This window comes from Chiloscyllium punctatum, chromosome 29 (assembly GCF_047496795.1).
Source record: "Chiloscyllium punctatum isolate Juve2018m chromosome 29, sChiPun1.3, whole genome shotgun sequence".
Lineage (NCBI taxonomy): Eukaryota > Metazoa > Chordata > Chondrichthyes > Orectolobiformes > Hemiscylliidae > Chiloscyllium > Chiloscyllium punctatum.
The window spans coordinates 67,828,190-67,850,421 of NC_092767.1; the positions used below are offsets into that span (position 1 = coordinate 67,828,190).

General features: G+C 46.3%; 1 protein-coding gene across 1 annotated transcript; it reads left to right on the forward strand.

The window, feature by feature from the left end:
- The first annotated feature begins 888 nt into the window (after positions 1–888).
- dmac2 (distal membrane arm assembly component 2) lies at positions 889–22,028 on the forward strand. Its single transcript, XM_072549308.1, has 6 exons — positions 889–1,017; positions 1,966–2,147; positions 7,542–7,622; positions 10,262–10,401; positions 18,419–18,581; positions 21,032–22,028. The coding sequence occupies exons 1-6, from the start codon at positions 970–972 to the stop codon at positions 21,219–21,221; spliced, it is 804 nt and encodes a 267-aa protein (XP_072405409.1). The 5' UTR covers positions 889–969; the 3' UTR covers positions 21,222–22,028.
- Positions 22,029–22,232: the final 204 nt, after the last annotated feature.

Sequence of the window (22,232 nt, forward strand, 5' to 3'; positions counted from 1 at the left end):
GTGGGAGGAAACTAAAGCACCCAGAGGAAACCTACGCAAACATGGGGAGACTGTGCAAACTCCACACACAGTTGCCCAAGGCTGGAATTGAACCTAGAACCCTGGTGCTGTAAGGCAGCAGTGTTAACCACTGAGCCATCATGCTGCCCTGAATTTTTTTTTAAACATTTTAGATTCTAACTCTTGTTAAGTGCAGAAACCTGTTGTGGCTTTTGCAAACCTGCATTTAAGAAGACAGGTAAATCAGGGAAATCTTTGTACTTTTGAAAATATTTGATTCTTATGATGATTGTGGGAAAAGCAAGGCTTGATTTCCAGTGTACTACTTTTCATCACAAAGTACATTAGGGCTTATCTATCTTTGTCACATGTTCGAGTCCACGTGCTCTTCGTGTGTCTTCCTGAAAGTTTAATGTTATCCCAAGTGTTCTAACTCCATCCACTCTGTAATATTTATGCTCAGTGATGTGCAGCAACTTCATGACATTCTTTCAAATTTGATCCAGGGACTTTTCAGTCTTTAGTTCTAATAGTTTTTCTAGTGCTATTTCTTTAATTATTTTATGTTCCTCTCTCCCTTTCAAACCTTGATCTTTTGGAAATATTCTAAGTCATACAACACCAGGATATAGTCCAACAGGTTTATTTGGAAGCAGTAACTTTCCAAGCGCTGACAGTGAAGATTGACATCTTTTGACCTACCACGATGCATTGTGGATATCCACACTGCTTCTTCCAATTGGATACAACCCTAACCAATAAATTAATTGTGATCTCCGCCCCCACCCTACCTTTTCTGCACATATTTGAGGAACTAACGACAAAGTCAGCCTTCAATGCACAGTCTGACTGCTGCTGCTGAACTGTGAGCTGAACATTTCAGTCCTCCTGCCGAGGGTGGCGCTGCAGCGACTGCGCCTCCTCCGAGGGCCGCTCTTGCTGTCTCAGTGTCGTCTCCTCGGGTGAGGGATGGCGGTGCTGCTGAGACGCTGGGCCTCCCTCTCCTCACGGAGAACGGTAAGGGACCGGCGCTGATGGTCCTCGCCACGAACTGAACACGCCCGGTGGTGGCAGAGACCCTACTCGTTAGACCCTTCCTGCGCTGCGGTTGGTCAAGGGGGGGCGTGAATCCAGGCAGATGACAAATTCCGAACCGGCGCTGAAGCCCTGTTCCTGCCCCCCCTACTCCTCCTCGTTCGTCGCCTCTTAGCAACCGGACACGCCCCCTGCTCTCTGGGCCACGCCCCCGTTCCGTGGGGTCCACCCAATATTCACCGGGACATGTTTCTTGGCCCCTCCCCGCGGACATACCCAGGCTCCCTGGGACACGCCCCATACTCAGCGAACACGCCCCTGATCCAGGCGTCATGGCCCCGCCCTATACCGCACGCGCCCCCTAGGCCATGTGGCCCACCCCCATACTCACCGGGAACGCCCCCTAATCTGTGCGCCCTGAGCCACGCCCCATATTCACCAGCCACGCCCCCAGCTCCTTGGGCTCTGCCCTCTTCTTAGGACACGCCCAATACTAACCAGGCCCCGCCCTGATAAGACCCTCAGTTACAGGTCACTTTGGTGTTAGGGGGTTTGTCCCTGTGTTACCGGTTATTGTGGGTGGGGGTGAGTCCCTGTGTTACCGGTCCCTGTGGGGAAGGGGGAAGGGGGAAGGGGTGAGGGTCAGGCTCAGTCCCTGAGTTACTAGTCACTGAGGGGATGAGTCCCCGTGTTACCGGTCACTGAGGGAGAGGGGAGGTCAGTCCTTATGTTACCAGTCACACTGGAAGTGGGTGGGGGCTGGTGCCTGTGGTGCTGTTCAGTGGGGACAGAGGGGTCAATCCCTGTGTTACTGGTCACTGGGTCAGGTTGTAGCTCAGTCCCTCTGGTATGGGTCAAGGGGGGGTGTGGGTCAGAGGGGTCAGTGGTTAGTGGTGAAGCTGCTGAATGATGCTTTCTGTTTCCCTTTAGGTTGGAGTGTACCAGGTTGTAGTGCCCTTCAGTTGCCAGAATCACAGTGACTCCTCTAAGTTGGCACAGGATCCCTGGGCAAAGCGGTGGCTGCTGAAACTTTATGAACGTTTTTATGACGTTGAAAATCTTTTTAACTGGAGCATTAAATTTCAAAATTGGAATCTGCGGAGGAAAAACATGTAAGTTTGTTTGGCCAACAGAAATCGACAAATCCTGTGGATATTTAAATTCTGAAATAAATTTCAGAAAAGTGCTGGCAGTACTCAGCAGGTCAAGCAGAATCTGTGGAGAGAAAAATACGGTGAACCTTTAAGGTCAATACCCTTACAGTCATGAGTCAAAGATCTGTGGTAAATGCTAGTTTTGCAAGTGACCCCCACATCCCATGAAATTTTAAAAAAAAATTTATCCCCACACATTGAGTCTTCCTCGGTCACAATATGGGGGGGTGCGTCTTAATTTCTACCCAGACCTCATTGGGTCTGTACTGTGATATACTACCTGCAGTTATCCACACCCACCCACATACTGCAGTCTAGATCTGTAGAGTCATACAGCACAGAAACTGACCCTTTGGTCCAACCAATCCATGTCAACTATAATTCCAAAATAAATTAGTCCCACCTGTCCGTGCTTGACCCATATCCCTCCAAACATTTCTTATTCATCTACTTATATGAATGTCTTTTAAATGTTGTAACTGTACCCATATCGACCACTTCCTCTGGTAGTTCATTCCACACACAAACCACTCTGTGTAAATTAAAAAGTTGCCCCATGTTTTTTTCTAAATCTTCCTCTCTATACTACTTGTTTTAGCTCCTAACCCTCCCCCATCATCACTGTGTTATAAAAGTTCCTGGTAAAGTGACACTGGGAACAAATAAACTCCCAATGTTGGTGTTGAGTGATGTGCCAGCTCTCACTAACAAGCCAAGCGGAGCATGCCCTCTAAAACAGGATATTCTTTTCCAGAGAACCAATAGATGACCATCAGGTTTGGGGCCAAGTGACTGTGCCTTGCACTTCATGATCTTTGCAAGACTAGGGTCAGGGATTAAATATTACCAGGATCATCAAAATGTCTAGCACGATGAGAGGCCATTTGGACTATTGTATCTATGTTGACCATTAAGTATCCCTCCAGCTCTCAGTCTGCAGTTTGTAGCATTTTAGGAGCATATCCAAGGAGTTGAGGGTTCCTGCGTCTACCATCCTTTCAGGCTGTGAGTTTCAAATCGCCTTGAAGCTTCTCTAAACCTTCCGCTTGTACCCCTGACTCTAGGCCCATGTTTATGGCTGTCATGATGTGGAGATGCTAGTGTTTGACTGGGGTGGACAAAATCAGCAGGCACACAATACCAGGTTGTAGTCCAATGGGTTTATTTAAAAAAACAAACTTTAGGAGCATGGCTCCTTCGTCCGGTTTAGTTGATGGATTCCTCAACCAAGGGAAATAGGATGTTTCTATCCACCTTGTCTAGACTCCTGATAGTTTTGATTCACTTCAACTAAATCTTCCATTAGCCTCCACTGTTCTAAGTCTTTCCTCAGAATGAAAATTCTCCAGCTGAGTCAAAATCTCTGTACTGTCTTCAGCGATACTCCATCTTTCTTACAGTACAGCGGCTAGAACTACAAACAGTGCCCCAACTGATGTTTTATACAGTTCCAATGTTGTGCCTTGTAGGAAAATTTCTGTAACCTTGCATTGTCATTAAATTGACTTTAAATAACCTGCTCAATGGAGAAATAGAGCCAGGGGTGTACACTTCACGGGTTCCTGCTGCCGGATGCAGTATCTCAGTCAGGACAGTGAACAGGAACCAGGCCAGTTTAATGGCAACAGAGGAACAGGAAGGGCAGGGAAGTCACAGATTTGAAACAGGGCAGCTGGAGGGTGAGAAAAGAAACAGCAGATCAGAAGCAAAATTGAAATTAAATGGGAAAGCTTTAGAGAAAGGAAATGTGTAGCCACAGGGAGATATTCACTACAACTTTCTGGGCCCCTAATTTTGGTGGAAGATTCCAGGGCCTCCCAGTCCTTATAGACTTACAAAGTCAACTTCTCAGCCTGCATTGTATGGTGGTCCATGCATAGATTTAAGAGAAAAAAAGAACTTGCATTTATATGGCATCAATCATGTCCTGTAACATTTTACAGACCGCGAAGGACTGTTGTGATGTAGTGGATGTGGCAGTCAGTATATACACACAAGCTCCCATGAACTGTCTTCGGATCAATGGCCAGATTAAGTTGTATGAGTGATGCTAGTTGCCGAGGATATCTTTGTGTGTCTTTTGGGGTGGCACCATAGCTCAGTGGTTAGTACGGCTGCCTCATAGCTCCAGGGACCTGGGTTCGATTCCAGCCTTGGGCGACTGTCTGTGTGGAATTTGCACGTTCTCCTCATGTCTGTGCGGATTTCCTCCGGTTTCTTCGGTTTCCTCCCACAGTCCAAAGATGTGCAGGTTAGGTGGGTTAGCCATGCTAAATTACCCATAGTGTCCAGGAAAATGCAGACTTGGTGGGTTAACCATGGAGAATGCAGGGTTACAGGGATAGGGTTTGGGTGGATCTGGATGCGATGCTTTTCTGAGGGTCTGTGTGGACTCGATGGGCTGAATGGCCTGCTTCCACACTGTAGGGATTCAGTGATTCAAAATACTGCCCACAGATCCTTTAATAACTTACGCAGTTAATGGTAAGGCCTTGGGTAGTGTTGTACAACAAAGGACCTAGGGGTTCAAGTACATTATTCTTTGAAGTTTGCATCACATATAGACAGGGTGGTTAAAAAGGCATTTAGCGCACTTGCCTTCATTGCTCAGACCTTTGAGTATAGGAGTTGGGACATCATGTTGAGGTGGTACAGGATGTTGGTGCAACCTCTTCTGGAGTACTGTGTGCAGTTCTGGTCGCCCTGTTCTAGGAAGGATATTATTAAACTGGAGAGGGTTCAGAAGAGAATTACCAGGATGTTACCAGGTATGGAAGGTTTGAGTTATAAAGTAAGACTGGATAGGCTGGGATATTTTTCACTGGAGTAAGAGGTTGAGAAGTGACCTTACAAAGGCTTTTAAAATCATGAGGGGTATAGGGAGGGTTAATGGTAGGTGTGTTTTCCATTGGGTGGGGGCAAAATATAAAGTGAGAGGAGAGAGTTTTAAAACATACGTGAGGGGCAAATTTTTTTAGAGGGTGGTTCACATGTGGAATGAACTTCATGGGGAAGTGGTGCATGTAGGCACAGTTGCGATGCTTAAAAGACATTTAGATAAGTGCCTGAATAGGAAAGGTCTGGAGGGACATGGGCCAATCGCGGGCAGCTGGGATTAGTTTAGTTTGGGATTATGTTTGGCATGGACTAGTTGGACCGAAGAGTCTGTTTCCATGTTGCATGGCTCTATGACAGGACCTCGGTTTAACACCTCATCTGAAAGTGAAAAGCTAGAACCGGCATTAGGATTGTAAAGGATTCTTCTTTTCCACTGGTGTCTTTGTCTGATTTGTCCGTATCCTGTATCCAGGAATGCTGTTAATTATTTCAAGGCTAGAGGAGGGGTGTTATTTAGAATAATTTGTATCTCACTTCCCAAAACAAGAACAGGCCAGCTCTCTGGTGGTTGGGTAAGAACATGTATTGGCCGATGTGGTCTTGAACTATTTGGAGCTCAGTATTTCCAGCTCAGTCAGTGCCACTTGGCTTGTGGTCATTGCCTCAGTACTCCACAACTGTGCCTGAGTCAGAAGTGTTCAAATTTGACTCTGACTCAAAAGACTTGAGCATCTGGGATGTCCCTGAATCTGTCTCAGCTGAAATAAGAATCCAATCCTGTGCTCTTCTCAGCAGATCGAGATTTAAGGGAACTGGCAAAAGAACCAAAGACAACTTGAGAAGTGCTTTTTCCTTGTGAGATATTGCACTCTGCCTGAATGTGGGATACAAGTTAATTCACGAGGTAAAAACAATGACCGCAGATGCTGGAAACCAGATTCTGGATTAGTGGTGCTGGAAGAGCACAGCAGTTTAGACAGCATCCAAGGGGCTTCGAAATCGACGTTTCGGGCAAAAGCCCTTCATCAGGAATAATGGCAGTGGACCTGAAGCGTGGAGAGATAAGCTAGAGGAAGGTGGGGGTGGGGAGAAAGTAGCATAGAGAACAATGGGTGAGTGGGGGAGGGGATGAAGGTGATAGGTCAGGGAGGAGAGGGTGGAGTGGATAGGTGGAAAAGGAGATAGGCAGGTAGGACAAGTCATGGGAACAGTGCTGAGCTGGAAGTTTGGAACTAGAGTGAGGTGGGGAAAGGGGAAATGAGGAAACTGTTGAAGTCCACATTGATGCCCTGGGGTTGAAGTGTTCCGAGGCGGAAGATGAGGCGTTCTTCCTCCAGGCGTCTGGTGGTGAGGGAGCGGTGGTGAAGGAGGCCCAGGACCTCCATGTCCTCGGCAGAGTGGGAGGGGGAGTTGAAATGTTGGGCCACGGGGCGATATGGTTGATTGGTGCGGGTGTCCCGGAGATGTTCCCTAAAGCGCTCTGCTAGGAGGCGCCCAGTCTCTCCAATGTAGAGGAGACCGCATCGGGAGCAACGGATACAATAAATGATATTAGTGGATGTGCAAGTAAAACTTTGGATGTGGAAGGCTCCTTTAGGGCCTTGGATAGAAGTGAGGGAGGAGGTGTGGGCGCAGGTTTTACAGTTCTTGCGGTGGCAGGGGAAAGTGCCAGAATGGGAGGGTGGGTTGTGGGGGGCGTGGACCTGACCAGGTAGTCACAGAGGGAACGGTCTTTGCGGAAGGCGGAAAGGGGTGGGGAGGGAAATATATCCATGGTGGTGGGGTCTGTTTGGAGGTGGTGGAAATGTCGGCGGATGATTTGGTTTATGCGAAGGATGGTAGGGTGGAAGGTGAGCTCCAGGGGCGTTCTGTCCTTGTTACAGTTGGAGGGGTGGGGTCTGAGGGTGGAGGTGCGGGATGTGAATGAGACGTGTTGGAGGGCATTTTTAACCACGTGGGAAGGGAAATTGCGGTCTCTAAAGAAGGAGGCCATCTGGTGTGTTCTGTGGTGGAACTGGTCCTCCTGGGAGCAGATACGGCGGGGGTGGAGGAATTGGGAATATGGGATGGCATTTTTGCAAAAGGTAGGGAGGGAAGAGGTGTAATCCAGGTAGCTGTGGGAGTCGGTGGATTTGTAAAAAATGTCAGTGTCAAGTCGGTCATCATTAATGGAGATGGAGAGGTCCAAGAAGGGGAGGGAGGTGTCAGAGATGGTCCAGGTAAATTTAAGGTCAGGGTGGAATGTGTTGGTGAAGTTGATGAACTTCTCAACCTCCTCGCGGGAGCACGAGCCTCCAGATACAAGTTAATTCAGTCATGATGTTTAAAATATAATTTGATAAACAAATGAATGGAAAATGCTTACAGGGAAAGATTAGGACAAGGGATTAATGGGAAAGGGATCTATCAAAACCACAGGCACCAGACCTGAAAGTCCTCTATCTGTGCTACATCATTCTATGATTGTAGCTTGTGAAAGGCGCTACATCATTGCAACTTTTCTCTCTATTTCAGATACTATGGATATACCAAGAAAATGTATGGTGTTTATGCTGCAGCAGCTCACTACATCCTACAGCAGCGAGGAGCTGTGCGGTATGTCATGGTGTCAGTCTTCCTGTGCTCCATACAATTGTTGCTGTGTATGATACTGACCAATAACATTTGAAAACAGAATGAGGGAGAGGATATTCATGCCAGTGAGTCTCTGCCAAACTTTATGCTCCTGCTGCCTTATAGTATTGCACCATATCAGTGTAATCCGTCTCCTTGATGTACTGCATGTACTTGAGGAATAGTCAATCTTGTGATGACCTTGACTTTTAGGCAAAAAAAAGTTTCCACTTCCCACACACGAACCACCAATCCCATAAGCCAAACCTTTCTCTGCTGAATCCTTACTGCGAGTGAAAAAGTCAGATGGGGGGGATGAGCGGAAGAGTAGGGGAAGGAAACGACAGGGGGAGGGTTGACGAAGGAATTAGCATGTGGGACAGTCTGGGAGGGAAGTGAAGGTGGAGGGTTGAGGAGGGAATGGGCATATGGGAGAGTCAGGGAGGGAAGTGAAGGATCAGGGTTGAGGAGGCAGATGGTGAGTGGGGGCAAGGCAGTGAGCAGGAGGCTCAGAGTGAAGATAGAGACAAAAAAACTGGAATCCAAGGTAGATAAGCAGGAGACTGAAAGAACACAGTGGGCCAGGCACAGTCAGGAGGTGGAGAAGTCAACATTTCGGGTGTAACCCTTCTTCAGGGGTGGGGGTGGATTGCACCCCAAACGTTAACTTCTCCACCTCCTGACGGTGCCTGGCCCACTGTGTTCTTTCAGTCTCCTGCTTGTTTATCTCAGAATGAAGTGGCAATCCAAAGAATTGGAGAATGCAGTGTGGGGTGGCAAGAGGGGAGGGTTGAGGGAAACTGGAGAGCGAAGAAAGGAAGCGGCCAGCAGGAGAGAATCTCCAGGAATAAGTGGGGCAACTCCAAAACGGCATCAGTTGGGTCATGCCCACTTCACTGTGCCTGGCATGAAACAGTGGCGGTGGGCGATTCAGGCATTGTGTTGTGATCACAACTGATGTTATTACTGGATAAGTCAGATCCCAGACTGAAATCTGGCTCAATAGATCATATTTTGTTAATTTTTGATTTTAATGAGGTGATCTCTCACTGAAATGTCCAAAAGGTTTATTTGAAAGCCCAACACTCCAAAAGCTTGTGACTTCAAATAAACCTGTTGGACTATAACCTGGTCTCATGTGACTTCTGACTTTGTCCCACCCCGGTCCAACACTGGCACCTCCAGTGGAAAATTATGCTATGTGAGATAAAGCCAGGTTTTGTGAGTGTACATGTGGAATCTGTGTTGTCGAGGGACAGCATTTCGATAAGAAATAGAACAGGGCCAAGAATAAATTCTTGGGGATATTACAGGTAACAGTGCAGTGGGAGACCAGCCATTTCAGGTAATACCCTACATACTGCCAAATAACTGCCAAAATCTGTTCTGAATACCATCATTGAATCTGCCTTCACCTGACAGGGTAAAAACAATGACTGCAGATGCTGGAAACCAGATGCTGGATTAGTGGTGCTGGAAAAGCACAGCAGTTCAGGCAGCATCCGAGGAGCAGGAAAATCGACGTTTCGGGCAAAAGTCCTTCATCAGGAATACAGGCAGAGAGTCTGAGGGGTGGAGAGATAAATGAGAGCAGGGTGGGGGTGGGGAGAAAGTAGCATAGAGTACAATAGGTGAGTGGGGGTGGGGATGAAGGTGATAGGTCAGGGAGGAGGGTGGACAGTGCATTTCTGAATCAGTCCCTGCAGTGACAAGTTTATTTTTCTTACATTGCTTATACTACTGCTTTAAAAAATGTGACTTCTTGATCTCAATCGCTTCAAAAGGTGGGAACATTTTCTCCCTGTCTACTCTGTCCAGACCCCCTCATGATTTGGAGGACCCCTCTTCTAAACTATCCCAACTTCTGAAAACTGTCTTCATAACTGAAGTTCCTCATCCTTGGAACTCTTTGCATAATGTCCTTCTGCATTCTTTCCAAAGTATTCACATCCTTCCAGCCCCCAGAACTGGATGCAGTACTCCAGCGGAGGCTGAATTAGTATCTTATACAAGTTCAACATAACCTCTTTGTTCTTGTATTCAATGTCCCAATGATAAGATTTAGAATACAATAAGCTAAAACGAATCACTACATATTGAACCTCACCTGTTACCTGACTACCTTTTTTCACCAATTTCTTTTGCCCTTTTGAAATTCTACTTTATCCTCCTTATGGTTTACAATGCTTCCAAGTATCACATCATCCATGTCCAGTGAACCTTTGGACGGCAGGGCACTGGAACTAATTCTTCTGCTCATTTAAGCACATTTGCTCATGGCTTGTCCTTTGATTTGCACTTCCCCACATCTTTTTTTGCCTCTGCCATTGCTGAAAGACTTTTCCTTCTTCGCAAATTTCCAGTGTTCTTTCCTCTTTCTACCATTACTTTCCTGCTGAGTTCCCCCTGCGGTATCTATTTATATTTTGGATTTCCATCATCTGGTGGTGTTTAACCTTCAAATCTCCAGCACTGTTGGGAGTGCACAGGACACCGGGAGTATTTCTGGGCAGATCAGGCAATGTGTCAGCAGAGATGCAGTCGGGTCCCTTGTATGATATAAATGGCCTGTGGGATTGCCTGAAACGCAGGCAATGATTCCTGTAGGTCTTGTTTTGCAGGTTTGTGGGCCATGACGACTGGATCCGCGCAAACCAAAGAGGCAAGTACAACTGGGATTTCTTGAATTTCAAAGATGTTCCCCTCGAGGCGGTCGATGCCAGCGGCTCCTTGCTAACCTACGACGGGATGGAGAATTTAGGTGAGGATCAGTGAAGTGCATTCTTTACTCGCTCACATGATGTGGCCATCTCTGCTTATTAACTGCCCATCTCCAATTGCCCTCAAGAGGGTAATGCAACAGCTCTCTCAGCCCTATTAGGAAGAGATTTTGCCTTAGGAGCTGTGAATGAATGGCTGTATATTGTTTGACAGGGCAAGGGTTGCTGCTGTTTCTGGTGCTTAGATTGGTACCAGGGTGGCCTGATACCTGCCACTTCAAGACAACACCATGTCCCCTAACCAATATTTCCATCCCGGGCCTGCTGCAGTGTTCCAGTGTGGCTCAGTGCAAGCTGGAAGAACAGCATCCCATTTTCCATTTGGGCATCCTGCCGCCTTCAGGATTCGATATAGAGTTTGTGGTGATACTGTGACTTTGAGGTCTCCTGGTTTCTTTGAGAGAGAGAGAGAGATTGGGGGGACAGGTGACGAGCAGTTTGTGAGAAGATAAACAACTTGTGAAGCCTTGGGTTTTTTAATATATAGTTAGAACAATTGAAGCAACCTGACTGGGTGTTGACATTTCTGACAGACCAGGATTTCTAGTTTTTAGGTTTAGCTTTAAGAATTTACCGCTGGAATCTGAACAGGGTTGGAACGTGTGATAAATGTCTGAGTTTTCGCTTGATATTTTCTTTCTCTCTGCTGTTGGATCGCATGTGAGACAATTTGTATGACTTTGCCAAGAGGTGTGTTTCTGGGATGTTACTATATTGGAACAGTTAATTAGTAATAGTTACTGTATCTATTATTCTGTTAAGTTTTTTTTCCAATAAAGTTTAGTTATTCTTAGTTCTTTGTTCTTTTGTTGTATCTTAACTATAGTGTTTAAACTGTAACTTGCTTGACATCAAGCACTTTGACCAATCGAATTGCATCTGAAACCCAGGACTTTACATTTGCCTTTAAATTAAGAAAAAGTCACGATCTGAGCTAATTTCTTAAAATAATTTTGAGAGGGTCTGGTCTGGTCCGTAACAAGTTCAATAATTTAATAACCTGAAAACACTTTTTTTTTTCTCCTGTGTCCTTTACCCATTCCAACGACCCTGGTCCTCTCATGACATGGACTGCTTTCAGCACAGCCAAGCCATGGCCACCTCCTCATGGTCCCTATCATCAGCCTTTCTTTCTCCCTGACTCAAACTTTTCCATCCCTTTGCGGATTTGTCTTTCTCATTCTCTGGGCCCCAGCTCCACCTGTCCGCTCAACGTCACCCCACCCCACCCTGCACTGTTGTCGTCACATGTGTATCACATTTTCCAGGCGACTATCAATCCTGAAGAAGGGGAACTGGACTTGAACTGTTAACTCTGTCCGAAGATGCTGCCAGACCTGCTGAGTTTCTCTAGCAATTTCTGTTTTTGTTTTGATTCTGGATGATTCACGTGATTTCTGTCCTCTGTACCTGTTTGGTGCAGCATTTGCCAATCAACCACATTACTGAGAGTCCGGAGTCACATGTAGGCCAGACTGGTTGGCATGGCGGAATTCCTTCCCAAAAAGACATGAGTGAACAACAGTTTTTACAACAATTGACCTTTACTATGACTTACATTCAATGGATAAAACCATAGAGGTGAAAGCAAAATTCTACCAGCTGCAATGGTAGGATTTGAGTCTGTCCCCAGAGCATTAGCCTGGGCCTTTGGACTACTAGGAGAAAGTGAGGACTGCAGATGCTGGAGATCAGAGTCAAAAAGTGTGATGCTGGAAAAGCACAGCAGGTCAGGCAGCATCCGAGGAGCAGGAGAATCAATGTTTCGGGCATAAGCCCTTCATCAGGAATGGTGGGGTGGGGGGAAGCTGAGAGATAAATAGGAAGGTGGGGGGATGGGGAACGGAAGGTAGGTGGGAAGGCAGTAGGTAGGCGCAAGTGGGAGTGATAGTGATAGGTCAGAGAGGAGTCATAGAGATATACAGCATGGCAACAGACCCTTCAGTCCAACCCATCCATACCGACCAGCTATCCCAACCCAATCTAGTCCCACCTGCCAGCACCCGGCCCATATCCCTCCAAACCCTTCCTATTCACATACCCATCCAAATGCCTTTTAAATGTTGCAATTGTACCAGCCTCCACCCCTTCCTCTGGCAGCTCATTCCATACTCATACCACCCTCTGTGTGAACAAGTTACCCCTTAGGTCTCTCTTATATCTTTCCCCTCTCACCCTTAACCTATGCCCTTTAGTTCTGGAGTCCCCAAGTATGAAAGTAGTAATAGCTAAAAAAAACTCCATATTTACAGGACTCCATTTTAAATAATAAATTGACGTGTGAAAAAGGCTAAGTTAGGTGACTATGAGAATAAGAAGGATACTGGCACAGATTAATGGCTGTCTTGCTTATCAGACAGTTACCATAGCAGTTGCTATGGAACCATGATGCAATGCTCAGTGCAAGGTTGTTCCCCAGCCTGCTTACGCATGCCTTCTGAATAGTTGGTTTGTTTAACATGTGCGAAAGAGCCCCAATAGAATTAACAGCTTTGTTTTTTTATCTCATTCCCATACATTTACGCAAATATTGGAAAACGTCAGTGGTTTGTTTAACAATACTAAAGTTATTAATTATTTAATGAGACCCTAATTAATAAACAAACATTATATGGTGTGACTTAGAGAAAAATAAGATAAGAGAGCGTACTCTGACTATAAAACAATGCCGTCTTTTACTATGTTTCAGAGTTCATCTATTGGCATATTCAGGGTCATATCTGATTGATAACCTAGTCTTATAGTCTATTGATCTCTCAGCCAGCTTGATAACAATAAAAGAGTGCTTTTTGCAACCTACGAGTGGTCCAATAATTTCTAAGTTTACAGTAGGACAGTTGAAGAGGGCGGTGCTGAGCTGGAGGGTTGGATCTGGAATAAGGTGGGAGGAGGGGAGATGAGGAAACTGGTGAAATCAACATTGATGCCATGTGGTTGGAGGGTCCCAAGGTGGAAGATGAGGCGTTCTTCCTCCAGGCGTCAGGTGGCTTGGATTTAGCAGTGGAGGAGGTCCAGGACTTTTAAGTCCTTGGCAGATGGGAGGGCAGTTGAAGTGGTCGGCCACAAGGCGGTGGAATTGTTTGCTGCTTGTATCCCAGAGATAGTCCCTAAAGTGTTCTGCAAGTTGGCGTCCTGTCTCCCCAGTTTAGAGGAGACCCCATCAAGAGCAACGGACCCAGTAGATGAGGTGTTTGCTGTGCATGAGAATCTCTGCTGGATGTGAAAGGATCCTTTGGGGCCTTGGGGTGGGGGGGTGGTGAGAGGAGGTGTGTGCAGGTCTTTACACCTCTTGCAAGGGGAGATGCTGGGAGTGGATGGTGGGTTGGTGGTGCAGGGGTCAGTGACGTGGTACTGACAAAGGAGTCACAGGGGGAAATAGTCTTTGTGGAACGCAGATAGGGGTGGGAAGGGACATATATTTCTGGTGGTGGGGTCTGTTTGTAGGTGGTGAAAATGGCAAAGGGTAGAACATAGAACATAGAACAATACAGCGCAGTACAGGCCCACCTAACCTACACTAGCCCACTATCCTCCATATGCCTATCCAATGCCCGTTTAAATGCCCATAAAGAGGGAGAGTCCACCACTGCTACTGGCAGGGCATTCCATGAACTCACGACTCGCTGAGTAAAGAATCTACCCCTAACATCTGTCCTATACCTACCACCCCTTAATTTAAAGCTATGCCCCCTCGTAATAGCTGACTCCATACGTGGAAAAAGGTTCTCATGGGCAACCCTATCTAAACTCCTAATCACCTTGTACACCTCTATCAAGTCACCTCTAAACCTTCTTTTCTCCAATGAAAACAGCCCCAAGTGCCTCAGCCTTTCCTCATGCCATCTTCCTACCATATCAGGCAACATCCTGGTAAACCTCCTCTGCACCCGTTTCAGTGCCTCCACATCCTTCCTATAGTATGGCGACCAAAACTGCACACAATATTCCAGATGCGGCCGCACCAGAGTCTTATACAACTGCAACATGACCTCAGGACTCCGGAACTCAATTCCTCTACCAATAAAAGCCAGTACGCCATATGCCTTCTTCACTGCACTATTTACCTGGGTGGCAACTTTCAGAGATCTGTGTACATGGACACCAAGATCCCTCTGCTCATCCACACTACCAAGTATCTGGCCATTAGCCCAGTACCCCATCTTTTTGTTACTCATACCAAAGTGAATCACCTCACACTTACCCACATTGAACTCCATTTGCCACTTTTCTGCCCAGCTCTGTAGCTTATCTATATCCCGCTGTAACCTGACACATCCTTCCTCACTGTCAACAACTCCACCGACTTTCGTATCATCCGCAAACTTGCTCACCCAACCTTCTAGCCCCTCCTCCAGGTCATTTATAAAAATGACAAACAGCAGTGGTCCCAAAACAGATCCTTGCGGAACACTGCTAGTAACTGCACTCCAAGATGAACCTTTACCATCAACTACTACCCTCTGTCTTCTTCCAGCCAGCCAATTCCTAATCCAAACCTCAACTCACCCTTAATGCCATACCTCTGTATTTTTTTGCAGTAGCCTACCATGGGGAACCTTATCAAACGCCTTACTAAAATTCATATACGCCACATCTACCGCTTTACCCTCGTCCACCTCCTTAGTCACCTTCTCAAAGAATTCAATAAGGTTTGTGAGGCACGACCTGCCCTTCACAAAACCATGCTGACTATCCTTGATCACATTATTCCTATCTAGATGTTCATAAATCCTATCCCTTACAATTCTCTCCAAGACTTTGCCCACAACAGAAGTGAGACTCACCGGCCTATAATTACTAGGGTTATCCCTACTCCCCTCCTTGAACAAGGGAACCACATTTGCTATCCTCCAGTCTTCTGGCACTATTCCTGTAGACAATGAGGACATAAAAATCAAGGCCAATGGCTCTGCAATCTCCTCCCTTGCTTCCCAGAGAATCCTAGGATAAATGCCATCAGGCCCGGGGTCTTATCTATTTTCACCCTTTCCAGAATTTCCAACACCTCTTCCCTACATACCTCAAAGCCATCCATTCTAATTAATTGTGACTCAGTATTCACATTGGCAACAATGTCCTGTTCCTGAGTGAATACTGACGAAAAGTATTCATTCAGTGTCTCCCCAATCTCTTCAGCCTCCACACGCAACTTCCCACTACTATCCTTGACTGGACCTATTCCTACCCGAGTCATTCTTTTATTCCTGACATACCTATAGAAAGCCTTTGGGTTTTCCCTAATCCTACCAACTAAGGACCTTTCATGTCCTCTCCTTGCTGCTCTCAGCTCTCTCTTCAGATCCTTCCTGGCTACCTTATAACTCTCAATCGCTCCAATTGAACCTTCACGCCTCATCTTTACATAGGCCACCCTCTTCCATTTAACAAGGGATTACCACGGCTCCCTCACACGACCCTTTCCTCCCTGCCTGACAGGCATATACTTATCAAGGACACTCAATAGTTGCTCCTTGAACAAGCTCCACATTATCAATTGCGCCCTTGCCTTGAAGCCTACTTTTCTAAGCCACGCATCCTAAGTCATGCCTGACCGCATCATAATTTCCCTGCCCCCAGCTATATCTCTTGCCATGCAGTGCACACTTATCCCTCTCCATCACTAGAGTAAAAGTTACCGAATTGTGGTTACTGTCCCCAAAGTGCTCACCTACCTCCAATTCTAACACCTGGCCTGGTTCGTTACCCAGAACCAAATCCAGTATGGCCTCACCTCTTGTTGGCCTGTCTACAAATTGTGTCAGGAAACCTTCCTGCACACATTGGACAAACACCGACCCATCTAACAAACACGAGCTATAGCTTTCCCAGTCAATATCAGGAAAGTTAAAGCCCCCATAACAACCACCCTATTACTTTCACTCTTCTCCTGAATCATCCTTGCAATCCTTTCTTCTACGTCTCTAGGACTATTAGGAGGCCTGTAGAAAACTCATAACAGGGTGACCTCACCTTTCCTATTCCTAATCTCAGCCCAAACTACCTCAGATGGTGAGTCTTCATCCATCGTCCTTTCCACTGCTGTAATACTATCTTTGACAAGCAATGCCACACTTCCCCCTCTTTTACCCTCACCTCTGACCCTACTAAAACATTTAAACCCTGGAACCTGCAACAGCCAATCCTGTCCCTGTTCTCTCCATGTCTCCGTAATAGCCACAACATCGAAATCCCAGGTACCAATCCACGCTGCAAGTTCACCTACCTTATTTCGTATACTTCTTGCATTGAAGTATACACACTTTCCTGTTTACAGGCACCCTCCTTTGAGATTGATGCCATGTTCCTAACCTCCCTACACTCCAGGTCCTGCACCCTAAAGCTACAATCTAGGTTCCCATGCCCCTGCAGAGTTAGTTTAAATTCCCCCTAAGGATACCAGTGCCCCTCAGGTTCAGGTGTAAACCATCCTGAGGTCCCACCTTCCCCAGAAAGAACCCTAGTTATCCAGAAACCGGAATCCCTCCCTCCTGCACCATCCCTGTAGCCACGCATTTAACTGTTCTCTCTCCCTATTCCTCGACTCTCTATCACGTGGCACAGGTAACAAACCAGAGACAACAACTCTGTTTGTTCTAACTCTGAGCTTCCAACCTAGCTCCCATGCACTGTATCTGGAGATTGGTGGGGTGGAAGGTGAGGACTGGGGGCGGGGGGGAAGAGTTCTATTCTTGTTGTGGTTGGCGGGGTGGGGTTCAAGGGCAGAGGTTTGGGAAGTGGAGGAGATGTGTTGGAGGGCATTGTTGATTGTTGATTATGTGATTAATAGTCCAGTGTACAATGAAGCCTCCATCAAATCTGTTGCTCACACATTAACAGCCACAGTTCCCTGCCTTTCCCAAATAAGAGAGAAAACTTGTGTTTATGTAACGCCTTTCACAAATTCAGGACGTCACAAAACAAATCGCAGTTGATGAAGGACTCGTCATTGTAGCCACTGTTGTAAAGTAGGAAATGCAGAAGCCAGTTTGCACACAGCAACTTCCTGCAATCAGCATTGTGATCATGTGCAGTTAGTCTGTTTGCGTGATGTTGACCCAGGGATAAATATTGATCAAATCAGTTCGGAAACCTCCCTGCTCAACTTTAATATGTTTTCACGAGATCTTTCACATGCACCTGAGAAGGCAGAAGGTGTCTCAGTTTAATGTTCCATCTTTTAAAGAAAAGTCATGCTGCAGTCCCTCAATGCTGTACTCCCTCAGTACTGACCTTCTGGCTGTGCAGCACTCCCTCAGTACTTATTCATTGCAGCTGAAAAAAATTTACATTCAATGGTAGGATTTGATGTCCCCAGAACATTAGCCTGGGCCTTTGAATTACTAGGAGAAAGTGAGGACTGCAGATGCTGGAGGGTTTGAGGTAAAGGGAGAGGCTGAATAGGCTGGGGCTATTTTCCCCGGAACATTATAGACTGAGAGGTGAACTTATAGACATTTATAAAATAACGAGATGCATGGTTAGGGTTTATAACGCAACACCTTTTTCACAGGGTAGAGGAGTCCAAAACTAGAGGGCATAGGTTTAAAGTGAGAGGGGAACAACCTTTTCCACACAGAGGGTGGTGCGTGTATGGAAGTGATGATGACTGGTACAATTACAACATTTAAGAGGCATCCAGGTGGGTACATAAATAGGAAGGGTTTACAGGGATATAGACCCAATACTGGCAAATGGGACTAGATTTGTTGAGGATATCCAGTCAACATGGATGAGTTGGAACAAAGGATCTGTTTCCGTGATGTGTAACTTTGAACATTAGAGGGCTGTGGGGAAAGAGCAGATAAATGGGACGAACTGAATAATGCCAGCAAAACTCTGGCACAGAGACAATAGACCAAATTGCCATCTCCTCTTGTTATCATTCTATGATTCGAACGGTGACCTCACTTCCACAAGAGTTTCACTGACTGTAAAGTGCTCTGAGGTGGTGAATGCAAGTCTTTCTTTTCTTTCTCGAATATCCTTGTGTTTATTCAGTGTGTCTGAAGGAACTGAAGTATTTGAATCTGAGCAGCTGCCCTCACATCGATGACTGGTGTCTCAGCCGCCTGTATGTGTTTGGAGATTCGCTCGAAGAGTTGGGCCTATCAGGTTGTCCTCGAGTCACCGAGCGAGGCCTGGCCTCACTGCATCATCTGAAGTAAGTGATGTCAGCCTTTCTGTTGCTAATGCCCTTACTCAGCAATGTGGAGTTCACCTTCCACTTGTCTGACTTCTGATCCCGCCATGATTTCCCCAAGTTAATTTCGATGGATTCAGCTTCTCTGGTTCCCACAGCTGTAAATGTGGTCATGTGTTTATCAGGCACAGGATTATGTTCATTGACAAATTATCCAGAGATTTAAACTAATAATGCAGACTTACGAGTTCGGATCCCACCATAGCCGTGGGGATTTTAAGTACAGCTCATTGCATTTTAACTCCAGTTTTATTCATTGCCTGTCCTGAAGAACCAGTCTGTTTTACTAATGTCCTTTAGGGAAGGAAATCCATCACCTTTACACAGTCTCGCCTATGTGTGAATCCAGGCCCACAGCAATGTGGTTTATTCTGAAATGATATATTTAGGGCAAAAGAGTAACTAGGGAGAGAATAGGGCTGAAAATGTGTTGCTGGAAAAGCGCAGCAGGTCTGGCAGCATCCAAGGAGCAGGAGAATCAACGTTTCGGGCATGAGCCCTTCTTCAGGGCTGAAGAGGGGCTCATGCCTGAAACATCGAATCTCCTGCTCCTTGGATGCTGCCTGACCTGCTGCGCTTTTCCAGCAACACATTTTCAGCTCTGATCTCCAGCATCTGCAGTCCTCACTTTCTCCGAGAGAATAGGGCCCCTCAAAGATCAGCAACTTAGAGGTTTATAAAATCGTGAGGGTCATGGATAGGATAAATAGACAAAGTCTCTTCCCTGGGGTGGGGGAGTCCAGAACGAGAGGGCATAGATTTAGGGTGAGTGGGGAAAGATATAAAAGGGACCTAAGGGCCACCTTTTTCACACAGAGGGTGGTATGTGTATGGAATGAGCTACCAGAGGAAGTGGTGGAGGCTGGTACAATTGCAACATTTTAAAGGCATCTGGATGTGTATATAAATAGGAAGGGTTTGGAGGGATATGGGCCGGGTGCTGGCAGGAGGGACTAGTTTAGGTTGGGATATCTGGTCGGCATGGAAAATTTGCATCGAAGGGTCTGTTTCCATGCAGTACATCTCTGTGACTTTATGACCCACCTCTCAGCCACCTAGCAATTAGACATAGGCAATAAAACCTAACAACGTTAACGTCCCAAGTGCCATATTGTCCACATACAAAGCTGTAGCTGCCCAGGTAACAGTCAAGTGTTTGTTCCTATGCTGAGCTGCCCTGAGTCCACAACAATTGAAAAGCCAATTATAAGACTATCTCTGGGCTGGGTCGTCCTGAGAACGCACTCACACATCTTCTTACACTTTCCTTGATTAAAGCCGTATCATTCAAAAGAAAAGCTGGTCTTTACATCATGCTTAAGTAGGAGGCCAAAATTGTGAACAGCATTTGAAGTGTGGTTTTACCAAACGTTGATATGTTTTCAGCAAGACTTCCTAATTCTTAAATTCCAGCCCCCACTTACATGAAAGGCTAACATACTGTTTGTCACTTTTTTTTAAGCTTTCTCCATTTCTCTCCTGAAGGAGTACAATTCTGCAAAAAATGTGCTCATCCTCCAAAAGCAATGAGATAAATGATGAATTAATCTGCTCACCAGTGCGACTAATTGAGAGATGAATATTGGCCGGGGCACCGGTGAGGATTTCCCTGCCCCCAATGGGATATTTTAGATCAACTTGAGAGGACAAAAGGGATTGCAATTTAGTATCCGAAGACAAAGCTTTGATTGGTGCATTTCTCCCCTTGTACTGCATTGGGTGGGCCAGCGTGGATTATGTTCATCACAGAATCCCTGCAGTGTGGAACCAGATCATTTGGCCCAGTGAGTCCGCAACAACTTTCCAAAGAGTATCCTACCCAAACTCACAGCCCATTCCTGTAACCCTGCATTTCCCTTGGCTAACTCACCTAGCCTACATGGCCCTGGACTCTGGGCAGCGTAGTATGGCCAATTCACCTAAGCTGCACAACTTTGGAGTGTGGGAGGAAGCCTACGCAGACTTGGGGTGAATGTGTCAACTCCACACAGACAGTCGCCCAAGGCTGGAATCAAACCCGGGTCCCTGGCACTGTGAGGCAGCAGTGCTAACCACTGAGCCACTGTGCTACCTCAAGGGTCTGGGGTGAGCCTTCAACCCACTAGGTCTCAGTCTGAGGTGGGACTGCTGCTGCCCAGGCTTACAACTAAAACCGCAGAGGCTGCAGATGGCAAGGTGGCACCTGGAAGTCCACTGTTTCAGCTGATGACCAATCTTTGCCATGCCCTGTGCTCCCTTTACCCTTCACCCATTTAACCCCTCAAACCTATTCTGCCATCCCAAATTGATCTCTATGTACCCACCTAACCAATGTCCCTTAATTTGACATTTATATAAATAATTTGGATGTGAATTTACCATAAGACATAGCAGCAGAAATTAGGCCCTTCACCTTTGCCTTTTCTCCACAGGAACTTAAAGCGGCTGGATCTATCAAACCTTCCTGCTGTGAAAAACCGAGGGCTGATGAGAATCCTGTTGGAGGAGAGTCTGCCGCAGTGCACAATTGTGGGGATTCAGTACGAGGATGGGTTATTACAGCAGCCCCCGCTGCAATCAGACCCTGAACTGAGAAGCTGCTCTGCAAATCCAAGCCAGTGATTGGCTGAGCTGTAGCTGCGCGCTTCAACCCAGTTGTACGAAAGAGCTGGACTTTATCTCTGAGGGATCTCCTGCTTCATGCAGCAAGTAACGAGTCGGGTGTCAAGTGCTTCTCTGGATTAGCAAGTAGAAGACAGACAGTTCAATCCCGGCCTTCCCTTTGCCTCTGGGCTCTCCATAACTGATTGACCTAGCTAAGTGAATGAGCCCAGTGATTACCAACAAAATCAGCTCCTGCCTGTGTTGGACCTCGTTGCAATGCCACCCTTACTGAATTGTACCAGTTTAAGGAGGGTTTGCCGTTCCTCTCAAAATTATTACCTCTGCTGCAATTCAAATCCAATTCGTGTTTCAAATACTTGAAGAAAGGGTCTATTAAATTTCAGGCCGCTTATTTGTGTGATGTTCACGCCCAGTTTATCATTGGAATCTTTGCAGTTGATGTCTGGGAGAGTGCAGTATTTTTTTTTGACCATTCTTAGAATGGTTAGTGTTGGAGGAGAGAAAGAGGCCATTCACCCATCATGTCAGTGCTACCTCTCTGCAGGAGCAATTCAAATATTGCTTTTCCTGTGTCATTTCCCCAGTAGCCCTGCATGCACATCTCAAAATATCACTGGTATGATCACAATATATTGCCCACCCAAAGGTGCCCAGCATCAGATGATGCTTGGCTTGAACTACTGCATTCTGTGTGACAAAAGTGCATCTAAACTGGTGCTGGTGGAGAGATCCAGCATTCATACCCAGTGCAGCTGAATCCTACAGGAAGGCTCATTTAAAAATAATAAATGTGTGTTTACTCAATGACCTGGCCTCCACAGCCTTCTGTGTGGTAACGTATTCCACAGATTCACCACCCTCGCGTTGAAGAAGTTTTTCCTTATCTTTGTTCTATGCAGTCTTCCCTTTACTCTAAGGCTGTACCACTGGAGGAATGGTTTGTAGGTTTGCAGATGACACCTAAATTGGTGGCATAATGGACAGTGACAAAAATTACAACTCTTAATA

Excerpts from the sequence above, each read along its gene's own strand:
- dmac2 (XM_072549308.1), top strand. The coding sequence starts at position 970 with ATGGCGGTGCTGCTGAGACGCTGGGCCTCCCTCTCCTCACGGAGAACG. Across the intron at positions 2,148-7,541 it reads AATCTGCGGAGGAAAAACAT|ATACTATGGATATACCAAGA; the intron begins GTAAGTTTGTTT and ends TCTCTATTTCAG. Across the intron at positions 7,623-10,261 it reads CAGCAGCGAGGAGCTGTGCG|GTTTGTGGGCCATGACGACT; the intron begins GTATGTCATGGT and ends CTTGTTTTGCAG.